This window comes from Lytechinus variegatus, chromosome 7 (assembly GCF_018143015.1).
Source record: "Lytechinus variegatus isolate NC3 chromosome 7, Lvar_3.0, whole genome shotgun sequence".
NCBI classification, from domain to species: Eukaryota; Metazoa; Echinodermata; class Echinoidea; order Temnopleuroida; family Toxopneustidae; genus Lytechinus; species Lytechinus variegatus.
Window position 1 is genome coordinate 30,676,587 of NC_054746.1, and position 19,244 is coordinate 30,695,830.

The following is a 19,244-nucleotide window of genomic DNA, read 5'->3' on the forward strand; positions in this document are numbered from 1 at the left end:
TAAGCGAAACTTTAAATTGCCATAACTTTATTTTACATCAGATTTTGATGAAGTTTTCAGCATTTATTCATGTTTGATTTTTCTCTATTTGTTAAAATCAACATTTTTCTGGGGTGGACTTGATCTTTGATATCATTCAAGGTATATTGATGGAGACCAAACCGTTGTTGAGCAATTAGATGTCCGGTCCAAATTATCTTGATTTGGACCTGATCAAGTGGGTAGACTAACAGAACATATCATAAGCAGAGGTACTGAATGAAGAGGGCTGTTGTTACGAGGGAGTTTTATGTTTTGAAAGAGAGATGATGATAGGAGTCGGGACAATAATTCAAAAGAATGACCATCACTTCTGTCAAGTGATAGTGTTTTTAATGCCTTTACAGAAATGGTGAGAGGATATTAATGACTGAAGAGGACATGGGAATAAGTTAGGTTATCGAATATGATGTGAGTTGGTATGCATGTGACAGGAAGATTGATTTTCTTTGTAATAGTTTCAAGAAAGTTGAAAGACAGATGGCAAGTACATGTAGGTGCATGTACAGTTTGAGTGCTGTAGCAGGTGAGGGTTCATAGAAGATTGTAAAAAATGTCAGAGAAATTCAATAAAGGCCCACAAGACGTGTGGGAAGGAGGGGGGGGGGGGGGGGGGGGTGAGTGATACTCCTGATTTGTACCGTCTACAACATGAATATCTTCCAGTTTTCAAATGTACACTCAATCTCCATTGGGAGCAAATTAAACTAACCTTGAGTCTTATGACTCATCACAGATGTCTTTAAAACCCTCTTAATAAAAGACCTAGTTATGAGGATTTTCAAATTCAATGGAAGTACAAGATTTTCACTCAGTAATTAAAATGTAAGACAATACATTTCATTGAAACACCAAATCTCTATTGTTTGCCAACCATGACCAATGGGTAATTCTGCTAGTATACAAATAGCAAATATGCACGAGTGTGATGGTTCGGAATCTAGCCAAAGAAATATGAAAAACACAGTTTTTCCCTGCAGTAATCTATGAAAAGGGAGCAAAAATATTGAAAGCGAAAAGCAAACTCCCACAAGCGCACATGATCTTGGACAGCATTGCGCATTTAGCCAGCGGGTTATTCGCGCATTGTCACCTTATTTAATACTGAGCGCAATGAATTAAATCACATTGTGACGTCACCTCCTAAAGCCGTGCAACAGTACATTTTGGATGGTACGTCTTGTGTGCAGCAGTACAAATGTGCAACATTCAGCCTCCCATTTGCTCGCGTACAACAAGCTAAGTAGGCGTTGTACAATGAAATATATCCACAAAAAGACTGTATCCAGTATGTGATGTTTATGTGTACTGGTAATTACACATCTACCACTATTCTAAATATTTCTTTCCTTCTCTTATATTGAAGGCAATCCATGACATGAACAAAAAGAGAAGTCAATGCAAATGTGTTGTAATATATTTTTAATTTCATTATTTTTTCTCATATATTTAATTTACCTTTCATTTTTAAATGATAAATGGTAGTTGGTAACATTATACACCATATCTCCGTAATCGGCTAATAACAATTATTCTAGCCATCCTTTAGACAAATTAACAAGTTTGGTTTCCTCTCCGTTTACACTTGGTCAAGTTACTATGGCAAGATTCCACATGCAGCATGAACAGACACACTTGGATTACAAAAGCATATTAGATGCACATAAAATTGGATCAATGAGTATTCAGTTCATGATGTGGATACCACTTGCAAAAGCAACATGTTTATACCTTATTTTCATATTATAAATTGTCAAGTCTGAAGCAATATAAAACTTCAGAACATCTGATTCTGCTCTAAAAGCTCACTTTGCCATTAGAGGGCTATTAACTGAAGGATATCGAAACCTAAAAAATATATTTTTGGATGAAGAGGAAAATATTGGGACAATAATTATATTCCATTCAAGTCAATATCCCTCAAACTATAAGGGAGATTTTGCTCGAACAGAAAATGTTAATTATTTCCCTGGCTGTATGAGTATCTTTTGTTCCTCACCATGACAAAAAAGTAATAAAGTTTGGTTTGTGAGTTAGTTACTGCATGAAAGCCCAAGCATTACTCATATCGTCTTTACGTTGCAACATTAAATAATCCTGTGTTAAAGGGTAAAAGGAATTCAAGATAATGAAAATATGAACATTGCTCAAACTAAAATATTGCACTTGACATAAATCTTTTCCCTTATCAAGCCCGTAGCCAGGGGGGGGGGGTCTGGGATTTGATCAACAAAAAAAAAAACTATCGAAAGCAAGAAAATGTAGGGAAAGAAAAGGTGAAGGGATTGATCTCCCTCCTTTGAAAACCCTGGCTACAGGCCTGCTTTGAACAATGAAATGCTAGTGATATACTAGTTCTTTGTAGCTCACAGAGAAAATAATATTGTCAATAAATTATAGTGAACTAATTCAGTTTGACGACATGCCAGAAAGACTAGATGATAGCAAAAAGAACAGTTTCAGCGGACTCAAAATTATTAATATACCACAGGGTTCAATGAGTATATAAATGAAGAGATACATGACTGGCCAATTCCAAGTAACCCAGTACACAATTTACATATAATTTTACACAATTTACATATAATTTGACAAAATGAATTCCTATGCTATACCATGATAGAAATAATTTTATTCTAAATTGGACATAAATTTATTGTTAAGTGGGGCAGAAATCGTCATTTTGGCTTGGCAGGGGCTTACAAGATAAGTAAGTTTTCTATGCTTACTTTGCAAATGGTAACAAGTATTCATATATGTACCGATGCACTTTTAATACAAAGACATGCTCCTTTTATTTCGTTATCATGGAATTGGAAATGGTCTATTTTATTTTTCATAACTTACTCATATTTTTGCATACCTGACCCCTATTTTGTTTCCAGAATTATTTTACTTCATGAACATTACAACCTTCCAAATGAACTAGAAACAGAAACAAATGATTTCAGAATGGTGCCACATGTAGAAGGTCTGGGCCCTGTCTTACAAAGAGTTACGATTGATCTGATCAACCTCAAGTATATGGAAATCCATCAATGTCGTAAATTTTTTTATAGGAAATTTGCATAATGTACTTATAATACAAAGAGAAGCATACTGAATTGAGAAGAAAACAGTGAATGTATGGAAAAACATCATTTCTAGAAAACATTTTGTAGAAGAAAGTACTTTAGATGTTGACGTCGCTGGCTTTCCATATTTGTGATTGATTAGATCAATTGTAAGTCTTTGTGAGACAGGGCCAAGATGGACATATTTTATGGAAGTACCCATGTCTTTACAGTAATTCAGTTTTCAAGCTTGTAAATGTCAGATTTTAATATTGTTTCCTCCCATACAACAGGAACATTAGATTTTACCTGACAATTTATCTGTGAGAAACATTCAAAGGTGCCTCCATACTGGAGAGCATGTCATCAACATTTGTTGCTGGACAACATTTCCTTGATTTTGACTGGCTAAGAAGCACAGGTATCTAACATTTACTGTGGTGAATATTGGATAGAACACCCGACAGTCCCTTCACGAAGGACTCCCAGATCTGAATCTGATGTAGCAGTCTTGTATATTTTCTTCAAGCTGAGGATCTTGTAGCCCGAGTTCGATAACAGCTACTGCTTCTGCACATCATTACAACTGCATTTTTCATCATCTATGGAGGTGTAAATCTAGTACACAATTCCTTGTTTGCTTAGAGCACTGAATTAAACAAGCTAACCGAGCCAGGAAAACAGTGGAACTCCTTGACCACTGTTGTATACAGTACATGCACTTCACAAGTACAAACTTTTTAATGTGTCCTATGTCACATTCCGTGTGAAAAATCTGCCAGAAAACTGACCTCACATCAACCAACAATTTAATTTGTTTTTAGAATTTGTCCAGTTCAATGTAACTAAATTGATATCATCCATTATCAGAAATCAAGTTCCCATTCAATTTCCTGAGGTATTCTCTCTATCTCATAGCATATAATAGTGTCTCCAATCTCATAGTCCAATTGTTCTTCAAACCTAACGCCGCACTCCAATCCTCGTTTCACATTGCTAACATCGTCTTTGTGATGTTTCAATGATGCCAGGGGTCCTAAACAACAAAATAAGAGAAAAAATGAGACATTAATAAAAATGAATAATCACAGAATAAAGAGAATCATTCAACTGATTAATCATTATCACATATACTGTTTATGTAAAGGGAAAAAGGCAAGTCAATACTTTAGACATTTTAATGAATTTAGACTAGGGTGTGAAGTTTAGTTTCATTCCATTGTATAATAAACATTGAAAACACCCTAGTTTGATATACATGCTGAATATCAAAATTGATACTAAAAGCATTTATTCATATGTAGATCCTACTTCCTGTGGTACTGAAATACTTGCTTTTTCTACATAGTGTAGCAGGTCAGAAAATATATGAACAAAAGAGAGAGAGATATTTTCTATGTATATGTTAAACTGATCTGTTGAAAAGGTCCCTGAATGCATTGAAGCATATGCATTGTCCCTGAAACTGAAAGCATTGTAAAGTCATCCCTTTCAATCAGAAATACTTCTAAGGAGATCCCTTCAGGGAAGTTCTCCTTAACCTTGGGTCAGTGAGGGTGATCTTGGGATGGCTTTCTTGATAGCTTGCTTGACAGATGACCAAATGAGAGGGAAAGCGACTGACCACCCTCTTACTTTGGGGAGGTCAAGATTTGAGTTACATTTTTTGATGATCTATTTGAAGGTGGTTTGATTGGTCTTCACACTATCAAAAAGCTGTATATGGGTGGTCGAACCCTTGATTCTTTGACGATGTTATGTAGGTGACTTTCAATCTGCATGTAGTTTTGCCCTCCTTGAGAACTCAAGAGGGGGCTGATCTACCCTCAAAATAAATACCACATAAACATGTAAATGACTGTGTCATGTGTCATTTATACCTACCGTCTGAGCACAGTAGAGTATTGTTTGAATTTAGAGCCAGGGAACAGCGCTAATATTGGGTCCCCTTGGAACATCTAATGGGACGGGGTGGAGCATTAATCTTTTTAAATCGGACACTAGGGCTGCTTCTGAAAAGAACATGCCCCCTCCAAACTTCTTATGACAGCCAGTGGCCTTTGTTATAATTATTTTGAACTTCAGTCATTCATCACATTAAACTGAAGAAGTTTCTTTCTTTTCTTTATAAATACCTTCACCTTACGCACCCTCCTAAAATCTGGTTCTAGACACTATTGCCAATGAATAATATTCATATTACCGATATCACCTAAAATCTCAAAAAAGACATTAATGCAGGGGAGAGAATGGATCTGCATCCCATCCCAGTGTAATATGATTTGAATGTTCTATTTACCCTGATGAATAGTCTGCTGACTCCTAATAAGCTTGAATAGACCCCTTGATTGGAGTTCTCCCTTGTCCACCCTGCATCCTGCTACACTGACTTTCCTCTTGCCAATAGAGATCTCAAACGGTTGTAGGACAGCTGCCTCTCCTGATTCAACGAAAGCCAATGAAAACAGCACCACATAATTCTGCTCAACTCAGGCAAAGTTTGCATTCAAAATACTAAGAATCTTGCTGTATGATTAGTAAAAAGTCAATAACATGAAAAGTGCAGTTTCTCCAGTAATCATCACCCAAGGCTCATGGTGATGGAAACTTTGCATTTCAACGATCACTTAAGCCCATTAAGTCATAATGCATTATGAATTATTTAAAGTCACACAAAATAGAAGTGCATTGCTACTCAATTGTTTAGTCCACTTTTCTCCATCACATGCAAAGACAGTAAAATTTCATTGTGACCTCAAAATTACCTTCTAGAGCAAAATCAAGATTTATAATGGTGCGCAATTAATGTACATACGCACGAATAGTAAAACATGCCTTGACTTGAGTGCATTTTTTAAAAAAGGAAACCTTGATTTCCTTACCAAATTCTTGAGGGTGAAGTATGTTGTTTTCTTTCTCTAAACGGCAATCAAATACTTTCAGGTATGGAATCAACTAATCATCTCTTGATATCAGGTGATGAGACATGTTATCACTTCAGTGGCAAGCTGGATGTAAATGCAATCTTTTAGATAGGTAGCTAGCTACATACGGTTTGCATCTAAAGTGATACCGGTAGCTTGTGCAACACATTCACCATCATGATCCCCAAAGTGGAGAGTCAACAAAGAATATGGGAGCACATCTGACAAACTTACCTATTACAGATTCCTGTTCCAACAGTGGTAACCTACTGCTCAGATCCTCTCTGAGATCATCCACCAGTCTATAGATAATATTATGCATTTTGAGAGGCACTCCTTTAGTCTTTGCCATCTCCTCGGCATCCTCTGTGGCAGTCACGTTGAACCCCACAACGGCACCGTTAAACGTGTTAGCCAGCTCCACGTCTTTGTCCGATATGACTCCAACTCCAAAGTTGAGGATGTTGAGTTTGCATTGTTGGTGGGCCGTATAGGTGGATAGGGTGTCTAAGATAGCTTCCACTGAACCATCAACATCACCTGAGGAAGGAAAATTGTCATTGCATGTATAAAATTACTTAAGTGGAGATGCACAGAATTCCTTTGGTGCATAGGGCATCTAAGTTGCACTATGCTATCACCAAATTTATCTTGAGTCTGCAATTGGCAATGACGTTACCAAATAATGCTGAATTTACCTTCCGAAGTAAAATAAACAGAATACAAGGTCAGATGAATTTCTTACACCACCTTAAATATGTCCCTTCTGGTAAACTATGTCTCAAATTTGCTCAGTGATGGGATATGATGACGGCATGCTGTATTTTTGTTTATCTTCAAGAAGTGTAGAATGTTCAATTATTGGACAATCAAATTAAATCAAATCAAATCCTTTCATTCTCCAATTGGGCATGTTTGCCAAAGAAAAACAGTCATTCTTACTCAATAGATAGCTCTAAATTATGTCTTCTCTGAAAACCACACTGGTATATTGAAGATTAATATACACATAATTTACAATATCGAAGAAAGTAGCCAAGAACACATAACCTACCTTTGATAATCAAGTTAAGCTCAGGATCGCCTGAGGGGGTAGATTCTTTCTCTTTGAGGAACCTCGCTGTCACCTTCTCTGCCCTAATCTCCCTCCAATGCATCTTGGAGTGTGCCTCTCGTCGTGCTTCGTACATCCTCCGATGCTCACTTGTCTTCTTTTCCACGACGACCGCATCCTCCTCTAGCTTGGATGAGGATGCTTTCTCCTCCCGCCATTTGATGACCTCCTTGGCCCGCTTCTGTGATTGGGGTACAGAGTAGAGACAGATACATGAATATGTTTATGTAAGATATAATAAATGTTCATAGCAGGTATGCTGGATAGAAACTTGGAAGATAGCATCTGATTTAAACTAAGGCAGCAGCAATTAATCACATCCTCATCATTCTCCACTCTCCAGCTTTGGTGAGGATTCTTTATTTAGATCGCACAGAGCTGAATACTAAAGCCTGCAGATATTTAGAAATCAAATCCTATCAATATATTACTTTCACTGAAATTATGAGAAGCGTCCTGTACCTCAGATTCAACTTGTAAGACTTGATCTCCAGCAGCGGGAGTCTCCCTCCATCCTGTAACTTCCACAGGTTGACTGGGTAATGCTCGCTCCATGGGCTCTCCCCTCTCATTCTGCATGGCACGCACCCTGCACTTGGCTGTTCCAGCTACTAACACTGCCCCCTTCTTCAGGATACCACGCTGGACAATCAGCGTGACCACTGGCCTGCACAAAGAGTTATCAGATTGCCAAAAAGACTGCCTTATACAAAGTAATGTCACTTTGCACTCGAGTTATGAAATTCACACTCAATATTTTTCTAAGTTTTCACACAATTATGCTCGTTCTTTTTCATTAATTTCAGTGTTGTAATAAATTTTCAATAAAGAATCAAAAGATTAATTCAGATACATGAGGAGCCAATAACATACCACCTGAAATAAGTATTTCATATATTGATATCTCTTTATATTGTGCCAATTTTTTTTTGGAAAGAACGATGGATTTTACCATATGACTGATAAAACTCATTTTTTATATAGTGCCAAAACTTGTTAAGTTATGCTATTCTTAATAATATAATATATGAGCTCCTTTTAATTTTTTCATCAATTCAAATCAGAGACATGTTGCAATTAATTTAAAATTCAAACACCCTATCTAACAAAATTAGATTTACCATAAATTTAATTTCAATCTTTTGCGACACATTATACGACAGGGCCATATTCAGAGTCAGCTTTAGTACAAAATTATCCTAAACATCATTCACAGATCTCTTGTAAATAAAGATGTATATAATATGGATTATGTAAGTGCTGTAGAACCTTCATGAATGAGAATACAGCTTATAAGTTTACAACTTTCTATCTCAATTGATCATCATTTTACAATAATAATAATAATAGTCAGTTCTTATATAGCGCATAACACATTATGAATAACATCTCTATCCGCTTCCAAAGGACTTGGATATTATTACCCTGGCTATAGCTCAAACAGCTTTTACATGCTCGGCATTTCAAGGAATAAATTCCTGCCAGGTACCCATTCACCTCACCTGGGTTGAGTGCAGCACAATGTGGATTAATTTCTTGCAGAGGGAAACTACGCCATGGCTGGGATTTGAACCCACGACCCTCTGTTTCAAAGTCCGTAGACTAATCCACTGGGCCACAACGCTCCACTCCACTACAATCCAGATAACTGCATAACTTCTCAAAAGAATATTATGTATTTGACATGAATACATATTAAAAATCTGTGAATGCAAATGGAAAGGACACAAGAATCCTTCTTACCCCATTCCTTTGTCCACTTTGCATTCCACGATGACCCCTTCAGCTAGACCAGTCTGGTCTGCGGTCAGTTCCTGGAGTTCTGCTTGTGTCATCACTGCCTCACACAGAGCTTCTAGATTATTACCCTGCAATAAACATTGAGTACCTCATTTTTATTATAATTTGCTTTATCTTGCTATCCTAAACTTGTATGATTGCAAATTCCACATATATTGCACAAAAAGACAATTTTTGTAGATCTTTTTGCCCAATCCATAAGAATATTTTGCAACATTCCAAGGTAGGAGAAATTTAATGGTAAAATTAAATAACATAACTGGGGATGATTTGCTACATTTGGTTACCCATAATAAAAACATGAATCGAAACATGGCTTGACATAGTACACTTTTGGAAAACAGTATCATCTCTGGTACCTTGAGTGCTGAAATCTCTACACATTGGATATCTCCTCCATACTCTTCAATGACAATGTCATTGGCAAGAAGATCTTTCCTTGTGAAGTCCTATAGATAAATAAAAAGACAGAATTCCAGCTTAGCTACGTGTCATAACATTTGATTTCAATAAAAACACAGCAAGATCCAAGGACCTTTTTATCTGTTTATTCAGTTGCACTATCAACAATACAATGGGTCAAAGACGTAAACTTAACCTTGCTTGACTTGCCTAGAATATGACTTCTAATTTGATTATATATTATAGACATGAATCTTGTGAATGTAGGTGCCTTTAAATTATGTGAGATATTGCTTAGTTAGATTAATTCATATTGTCACTATGATCTTTGGCTAGAGAATAAATATTTTTTTCTAAATGATATGAAAAATACTTGAAAGTATTCAACAATGACGGTGACTACTTTCATCTTTCCTTCAATTCAAGTATTCTACAATACAAGAAGCAGGAAGTTTTAATGACCCCATGATTTCAAATTTTCTCATAGTAAATAAAGGCTAGTAGAGGAGACCAAACAATTACATGTACTTACTGGATCAGCATCAGGTTTGTCACATTTGTTCAAAGCTACAATGATGGGAACTATGAAGAAGTGAAAAGAAATATGAATCTACATTATTATTTCATTCTTTTCAAAACAGAATTCAGACATATCATAAAATAAAGATGAATAGATGAAATTGGCATGCACAAAGAATGCTGTTGGTGGGTCATAATTTGTTTCATTTAATTTGAAAATTTTAGAAGAGCATTCTTTGATAAAGCAATCCTCTCTCACCCTTGAAGGTGCAAAAGGCTCAGTTGGTAAAGCACTGGTCACACAATCTCAGAGACCTGGGTTGAAATTAAGTTGGTGTGCTAGTGCCATTTGCTAAGGCATTTATTCAATTAATAAACATCTTTATACAAACTTAAACAAAGGACACTAATAAATAAAACTTTTAATGGTTGATATGTAGCCACACTAAAAACAAAAAGGAATAAAACGAATGTGTAGAAGTCAAAGACAAGTTTACCTCCTGCATTCCTTGCATATTTGATAGATTCTTTTGTCTGTTCCATGACACCATCATCCGCTGCAACGACCAGTACCACAATGTCAGTTACCTCAGCACCCCGTTCCCTCATGGCTTTAAAGGCTGCATGACCCGGTGTGTCCAGAAAAGTGATGATTTGACCAGATGGAAGCTTAACTAAAATGTAAAAGTCATAGTTCTCTAGGTTGAAAGATAGCTATCTAATGGTAAGTTCAGCTCTGGGAAAGAGGGGAAATAAATTGTGAGCTTTCCAATTTTTGCTAATATAATAACAATTAACAAAGTTCACTGCAAAGGATTGCTTTTCAAATGCCCAAGATGACTGTGCCACATCCATAATGGGTATGATTATGGTAACAACTTTGCAATCCACTGGAAACTACTTTAACTACACTCAACAGCCAATAAACATCAAGAATTTCAAGTTATTTTTAGATGGCAAAGTTAGTTGCTATAATAATACTTTATGCAATGGGGCGGTAATGTGATGAGAAACAGCAGGCAAGGACTGCCAAAGTTCATTTAGAGGTAATTTTTTTTTTTTTGGGGGGGGTTAAGAAACCTTTGTTCATCTCAATGTTTTTGGCTTGTCAGAAGATTATGAAGAAATCATCCATGTTTGGTGCACACTATAAAACCCCTGGTCGAACTTTGATCCACGGGATACTAGTATGAGAAATATTAAATGATTCTACAATGCAAGTACATTCAAAACATCTACATAAATACACATCAATGACTTTTGTTCTCTCACCCTGGAATGCTCCTATATGCTGAGTGATACCTCCTGCCTCACCGGCCGCTACAGAGGTCTTACGTAACGTGTCCAGGAGAGTGGTCTTTCCATGGTCAACATGGCCCATGATGGTCACTACAGGTGAGCGGGACTTCAGCAGTGAGGGGTCAGCTGGGGGTCTAAAATGCATAGATCCATAATTTTATAACATTTTATTAAAGGGGAATCCAGCCTTGGCCATAGAATGTTGTGTTGGGAAGGAGAAAAATGAATTTAACAGAATGGTGAAAGTTTGAAAGAAATCGGACAAGCAATAAGAAAAATATAACTGCTTTAAAATTGAGATCACTAATACCATGTAGATTTCAAATTGGCAACTGGGTAAGTAAATTATGACAAGGGGCAAGGACAACTTTCCAATAGGCCATGTACTTATTATCAGGGATTTGTGGTTTTCTCCTAAGTACCCATTCCCCTGGGGCAGTAATCTAAATATAACCCAGGTAGTATATTGTTTAATGTCCTCATGAAAGAAAAATATAATTTGAAATAAAACTTTTGGGGAAAATGACATTTTAGCCATAATATGTATTGGAGTACATGGAATAGTACTTGCCTTACATCACTATGACATCACATAAGCAGCCAATTTTAAGTCTCCATGGGTATAGTGATGACCAATATTTACAACTTAAAAAAAATCATAACTTTCTTGTTCTTTGTCCAATATTGTTCAAAATTTCACCTATCAACTTGTCTGATTTTTCTTTTTCTTATAAAAACAAGGTTTTATTTGGGTTGGATTCCCCTTTAATTCTATTCTTAAATTCAAACAGCAATAAATATTAACATTTATAAACATTGTACGTGAATTGTATACAAAATACATGACAAAAAACACAATATCTGATGATAAACAATAAGGATAGAGATATTGAATGAAGAATTAACTCAAATTTTCATATTCCAAAGATACCACTTGGCACCCCATTTCTGTATTATATCTTCAGCAGTAATTTCTCTAAAAATTAAGAGTTTACATAGTCAGGTATACAACTAACAAATGAATTACAGTATGGAAAAAAGGTGGCAGTACCCTTAATTAAATATTACTTTCATTAATTTGAATTGAAATTAATTCAATTTCCGTTTTTTTTTTCTATTTCAATTTGAAAGATACAAAGTCATTACAATCACAATCATGATCATCTTAACACTAATGTCATGATTCAAATGAAAAAATAAATATATATAAAACCTTTGTTCGATAAAACTTGATATAAAAAAACGGCAGAAAATTAGTAAAAATATAACAGAAAATTGCACTCTGCCAAGCAAATTGCAGTAATTCAGTGACTTGATAAATAGATCTGTGAAACATTACTTAGTGTTTTTACTCTTCACCTGGGATATGCATCCTTGTCTTTGGTTGGTTTCTCCTTCGTTTTCTTGATACGTAGATAATGCATGTCTGAATCAGTCACAATATCTTCAATGATGGACGGCTTCAGAACTGATTGAAAAAGAAAACAAAGGGAGAGTTGAAGGAAGCAAAACTTCATAAATGTGATTCAATTAAAGAAATAAAACATAGACTTTCATGGTGACAAAAAGTACAATATTCCGCATTCAAATTTCACATATGGTGTGTTCAACTTTCTGTACTTTAATATTCAAAGCAATGGCAATAGAGTGAATTCACTACAGAAATAGAATAAAATATCTTCTACTGTTCTAGTCAAATCGTCCAACCAACAATAATTTTCGTTCTACGCAAGTCCATCAATATGGTTTTCACCTTTATTTCAAGTAACTAAAAAGGCAATACGATCAAATACTGAAAGTATCCAATATGAATGATATAGAATATTCAAGACAGTGAATTGACTCAGCTCCTTTCTCTAGAGTACTAGTAACATTACACTACTGTCCACTTAAAAATATACACATATTCAATTACCTGATGATGGAGAAAAGTCAACGTCTGTATCTAATAGAAATTCATAGATGTAATCTAAAAAGAAAAGGGAAACAAGATGAACAATCATCTATAATATCTTAAGAACATCTTCTTAAATATCATATTAACTGAATTCAACACAACTCATCATTTTTTTTTTTACAAAATGACAACTTTTTCTCTATCTCCTTGTAATGTGTCTTTACACTGTTGACAGGCAGTGTAACTGTCAAAAATACCTGGGCTGATTGCAGATATATGAATATGGGCTAAAAGCCCAATCTACATGTAGGAGAGTTTAAGATGCAAGTTGCAACTGATCAAACCAATCTCAAGTTGTCAACTATGTAAAACTATCAATGTCATAATTCTTTATCCAAGAGTGGTAATGCATTGATCCCCCCGGGCCCCGACTCTCCCTATGAAAAAAAAATGTGAACAAGCTGATTGGTAAAAGCGGTAAGATGCATATTAGATTGTTTGTCATTTTTAAAGACAAGTTTATTGCATTCTCGATAATGAAATTACTGCCTTTCCATTGCTCACTTGGATAAAGCACAACTCTTGGATGGGATTTCGATCTGAAAAATCCATCAAATTGAGCATGAAACTGAAGATGAGTCAATACCTTCCTCTACACCCATAGCTTCTTGAAGCTGTTTCACCGTCATTGGTCCTGAAACAGCGATCACTTTCTTCTTCAGGAATACCTCTGCTTGATGCTGCTGCTTATCTTTCTTTCCAGGACGAGGTCCCTTCTTTACCAGTTTGGTTTTATTGGTCGAACCCCCAGCATGGCCCCTTGTCCAAATGCTTGGGGTTGTTAGCATGCCATTTCTGTTCTGATGAATCTGTGCATCTGGACGCTCATTCTTGAAGAATCCAAAGTCTGTAAGGATTTGGACATGTCTTGCAGGATGAGCAGGGTTTGGAACTACTGGGCTCCTTCTGCATTGTTGCCTGAACTGCTGTTTGAAGAATCGCTGCATCAAGTAGCTCATCCTCCCATTCTGTAGTAGAGACATTTTAGTCTACTTCTTCCGCATGAATTCCTGCAACAGTCCAAATATGATAATAGAATGTTGTAGTATCTTACAAATAATAATCTATACCAACTTCCCTTTGTGTATGCCTACTCCTTTTCTTTCACCCCCTTCATGAACCTGATTGGTCATCTCTACTCACTAATGCCCCTTTTGTCTCCTTGTTTCTAGTGTTGCTGTTGAATGTCTGCAGTCTATATTATGGTTGTTCCACTTTATATGTTTGTCATTTTGCCTCCGACAAAGATTCTGCTAGGATCGAAAGCTTAGGCCCCTTTTGACTCTCTAAATAATAATCTTACTCTGAATTCTGCAATATTGTCCAACAGGCAGTTAATATTAGAGTAAACCAATTGCAATTGCCAAGCAAGAATCATAAAGATGACAGTAAGCTGATTGATGCTCATAATGAACGTATCATGAATTTTCAGACTCGGAGATATATCTGTATCGTTTTATCTGTGACATTTTGCTGGAGATAATTGACTTCACATTGAAATCAAATATCAACCTGCAATACGGTAATTTTATTTTTGTATAGCACTGAGTCCAAACCTCACATGTCCATTATCTAAAAAAAATCAAATCGCGCGATTTGCATGCTGTCGCCAAGCGGAAGACAAAGAAATCAAGATGGTGACATAAACACGGCTGTAAGCTCTTCCCATCTTTTCATAACATTTTTTCTCGTTTTTTAATGAATTCTTCTTTAAAAAATGAAATCAATATCGCAGAAATGTTGGAAATGAAGTTGAACCCCATGTACATGTTTTAGGGCTAGATCTTTTAGAGGGAAAGTAGAAATCTCGGGGGCGAAAGTTTCAGGTTTTGTACCCGTAGTACGTGGGTGAATATAGCTTGGGATCCCAGGCGTCAGTGGGAAGTAACCCTACGTAGAGTAGATGACTTTTACTCCCCAGACGCCTCCAGGCTACCCAGGACCAAAATCAAATTGGGGCAAGACTTCCATACGTCCCCCCACTAAAATTGAAAAAAATATGGATACAGTATGGTCAATATTAATGCCTGGAACCAGGTCAGCTCAGACCTCAGTTCAGTAACTGGAAATGTCTTCAATCATGGTCTTCCAACTGTATGAGACGCATATCCCTGGCTCGGCTCCAGAACTTCAAGCACAAGTCACACCAGACAGCTGGCAGCCGTCTGTTTCGAGGAGTTTTTTTAACATTTTTTTTTTCTCCTCGTACACAGACGGCTCGCTATCGTGCAGCCACCATTAGGGGACTTGCAATGCAAAATCCCCCCGTCGGGGCTCTTCAATTTTTGGGTGATTCCATACGTGTCATACGGGACATTTAGAGAACATTTGACAGTTTTTGACAAGAAAAAACAAAAAATATTCCAGTAATTTTAGGTGATCATCAAGTACTACCAGAGTGTTAGAAAAACCAAGACTTAACATGACTTGAATTCACATCCTGTATAATACAGATTTAAAATAGTAATGTGTCGTACGGACGCAGAAAAAGTGGCTTTTTTAGAAACCTCAAGTCTGTGAGTTGGGCAGATAAATTTCATAGAAACTGAACTCAAATTGACACTCAATTACCCAAGAACAAACACATTTATAAAAGAAAGCAAAATAAACATTCATGAATAAATAAAACAAATTATAATTTTCGAGAACATTGTGGCGTACGGGACATTCAAAATGTGTCGTACGGGACATCTCTAAATTGAAGCCAAACTTTCTTACTTTATGTCACTTTGACTTCTTCAATCACATTATTTGGCTGATGATAATGATAATCCTATCAAACTAAGACATTCATTAGTTTAGAAACCGCTATTAGCTGAATATTTCTGTCAATATATCATAAACAAAATAATGTGTCGTACGGGACAATTGTTATAATTTTTTTCATGATGGGAAATGTACAAGTGTTCACAGCATTTAGAGCTGAAAAACTTGAGGTTTGTGTGAAGTTTTTTTAAAGGTAATTAATTGATGATTTCCAAACACTATTTAAACAATGAATGAATGAAACTTTGTGTAAATTATGGGGCTAAAATGTTATAATTTTTTATATAAAATGTATATCTACATGATATATGTCACAAACGTCACTATTTCCACAAAAAAAAAATTCTAAAGAAATGCGGTTCTACTTTTTCAAACCCATCTGCATTTCATGAAACCATATGGTTTGTCTTATTTTCAAGATTTTGTTTACAACTTTTACTGGTAAGGAGTTTCAATACTGTATATAAAAAATAGTGATCATCAATGGAAGTCCAAATAGATGATCATGGTGATTGATATGTATTTTTTTTTCACATCTTATAATAATTCCACATTAGCATACAGGAGGAAGTCATCTTCCAGGCTAGGTTGAAATAATTATAAAAGTTTTCTTTTCATGCTCAATGAAAAGAAATTGACCTGCTCTGATCAGTGAAAAGCACCAGTTTAGCTGAAGGGATTCACAAAAGAATAAGCCTACATGAAAGTAATTAAAATGTTTAGAATCACCTATTTCATGTTCTATGGAGATAAACAAAGTACTTTTTCAATTCATTTTATGTTAAATCAATTAAATGAATTTAAATATGCCTATTTATGGTTTCTGAATCAAAATCCTGCAATTAAATGCATTATTATATTGTGTGTCGTACTCTTACAGGACAACTTTTGTCTTTAATGAATAAAAATTTCGAAAATTAACGCGACCAAATTGCAAATTTATATTCCCTCTTTGAGTCTTGGCATTAATTGCCAAAAAACGGAGAAAAATGAAGGTAAAACTAAAAGGAACAAAAACAGTGACTTATCTCGGCTGTCGCGCAAATTCACTTCCCCGTTTTATCCGATCTTAAGTACATAAACATATGGCCATTGAGTCCCCTGTACAGATTGCACTAGAACTTCAGTCTCTGTAATTTGGTGAGTGAAGCCAACGGAGTACAGCTGAACACAGGGTGACCAGATTTCACAAAATGAAATACGGGACAATCGACAAAAAAGATCAACAAAGAAGGCTACACAATGTTACACCTGTGAAAAATTATAAAGAATTGGGAGGGTGAACGAAAGAATGAAGGAGAGAAAGAAGAGCCGAAAGAAAAGAAATGGATTGAGAAGAAAGAAAGATTAAGGGGAAAATGAAGGAAAAAATAAAAGTTAGAATTAAAGGATGAAAGAAAGAATAAAAGAGAGAAAAATGTTCTGTCATTCTTTTAATTGAATACAGAAAGAAAACGAAAGGAATGGAAGAAGATTACAATGTGTGAAAGACAACATAAAGGAGAGAAAGAAAAAAAACTTAAAGAGGAAAGAAAGAATGAAGGAAAGAAAAATGTTTCCTTCATTCTTTGAAAAAAAAGAAGCAAACAAAGAAAGAAGGAAAGCAGTAAGGGAGGAGGGAAGGATGGAAGAAATTAAGGGAGGGAGAGAGAGAAAGAATTGGAAGGAAATTAAAATGAAGAATGAAAGGAGGTAAGAGAGGGAGGAAGAATTGAAGTGAGAAGGGTATGAAAACATAATGGAAGAAGAGAAAGAATTAAAAGAAAAAGGAGTGGAAGGGAGGAGGAAGTTTTAAGAAAGAATATAAAAAAGGGTGAAATTTGATAAAGAATACGGGTAAGAAAAAGGAGGAAAGAAAGAAAAATGAACAGAGAGAGAGAGAGAGAAAGGATCAGGAAAGACAAATAGGAAATAAAGATAGATGAAACAAAAACAGGCAAGCAGGAAGGATACAAAAAATGAAGTGCTAATTTAGCTCTTTAAGAACGTGTATAGTGACTGCACTTCGGAGTGCTGATTTGTCTAGTTCAAATTTGAACTAGACAAATCAGCATTCCGAAGTGCAGTCACTATACACGCTCTTTAAGAGCTTAATTAGCACTTCATTTTTTAGAGTGTAGAAGGATGAAGAAACAAGGATAGAAAAGAAAGAAAGAAAGAGGAAAAAAGTTCAAATTTCAAGCAAAAAAACCCTATCATCTAACAAAAATCATGATTTTTGGTGTTTTTGAAATATATTTTTAAAATAAAAAAAATGTTTTAGAAATGACTAAAAGTTCAAAGTGATTTTTTTTTACTTAAAATTAGATGAAACATCGCGGCATCATACACAAGACTCAAAACGAAAGCTGAAACAACTAGATCTAGTTGTGAAAAATCAATAACTTGTTCCTCCGAGATTACATCTCCAAATCAGTAATCTGAGAACCCATAATATAGTCATACAAATTTCCCGCCGATTTTGTGATTATTTTGGCATAATGGTGGAGAGAAACTGCTCAGATCCTACATGCCTAGCTATAGTAGCCTGCCACACAATGGCAGGAGGCAAGTTCGTTTGCGATGTATTTGGTTAGCAAGAAAATCGCCGCAGAACTTGCAAAAGTTTATTTATCGATTTTATTGTTGTCTCTGCTTCGTCATCTGTTGGTTATTTTGATGAAAATTCGTCACTTTTAAATAAATTTTGTTCAATATTCTGAAATACGGGACAAATAGGCGTCCCGGGAAGGGTTTGCCGGGACAAAGAAGCAAAATACGGGACTCCGAGACGTCTGGTCACCCTGGCTGAACAACCAACAAAACAGAGCCTGGCCGAATCTTTTGCAGTAGGCTAAAGTCACACTTGATTTTTACTCTCTACCGTTAGAAGCCTCCAGGCTACCCTACCCCTGCCAATTTGACCCCTTTTATGGGAGTTGGGCAGTATCCTGGAAGTAAGAAAAAAGGTACAACTCTAGGCCTAATAATTATTTTTAAGCAAGAAATATAGGCTAGGCTATTAAAGCCCTACATATATTTGAACAAGTGGGGCTGAGCTACTCCTCCACACCGACAGAAATACAGAACACAAATCACATTTAAAAATAGGATCATTCGAGCAAACATTATGCTGATGGCAAGTAAAATTTTAATAACAGTTAGTTTTCAAGGTGACTGATTGAATTTTTGCATCCATTATGCAATTTATGACACTTACTTCGGCTATTCATTCCAACAATCTTCTCAAGAGAAATATCTCGCCTCGGCAGGTCCGACTGAATCCTCCGAAAACTAGCTAGCGGCGCGCTGCATGCTGCGTGGCGGGCGGGCCCCGGCTGGCGCCGGCAGCTAGGTCCGAGGAGCTGTGTATCTCTTGCTGCTCTGACTCT

The 19,244-nt window shown here is 36.0% G+C and overlaps 1 protein-coding gene across 1 annotated transcript; it reads right to left on the reverse strand.

Annotated features, from left to right (window-relative positions):
- Positions 1 to 3,134: 3,134 nt before the first annotated feature.
- LOC121418984 (translation initiation factor IF-2, mitochondrial-like) lies at positions 3,135 to 19,154 on the reverse strand. The gene is made up of 14 exons (XM_041613237.1): positions 19,073 to 19,154; positions 13,694 to 14,117; positions 13,066 to 13,119; positions 12,510 to 12,618; positions 11,124 to 11,284; positions 10,349 to 10,525; positions 9,865 to 9,914; positions 9,290 to 9,379; positions 8,874 to 8,998; positions 7,593 to 7,797; positions 7,071 to 7,311; positions 6,251 to 6,556; positions 5,392 to 5,532; positions 3,135 to 4,128 (listed from the first exon to the last, which is right to left on the reverse strand). The coding sequence occupies exons 2-14, from the start codon at positions 14,088 to 14,090 to the stop codon at positions 3,959 to 3,961; spliced, it is 2,226 nt and encodes a 741-aa protein (XP_041469171.1). The 5' UTR covers positions 14,091 to 14,117; positions 19,073 to 19,154; the 3' UTR covers positions 3,135 to 3,958.
- Positions 19,155 to 19,244: the final 90 nt, after the last annotated feature.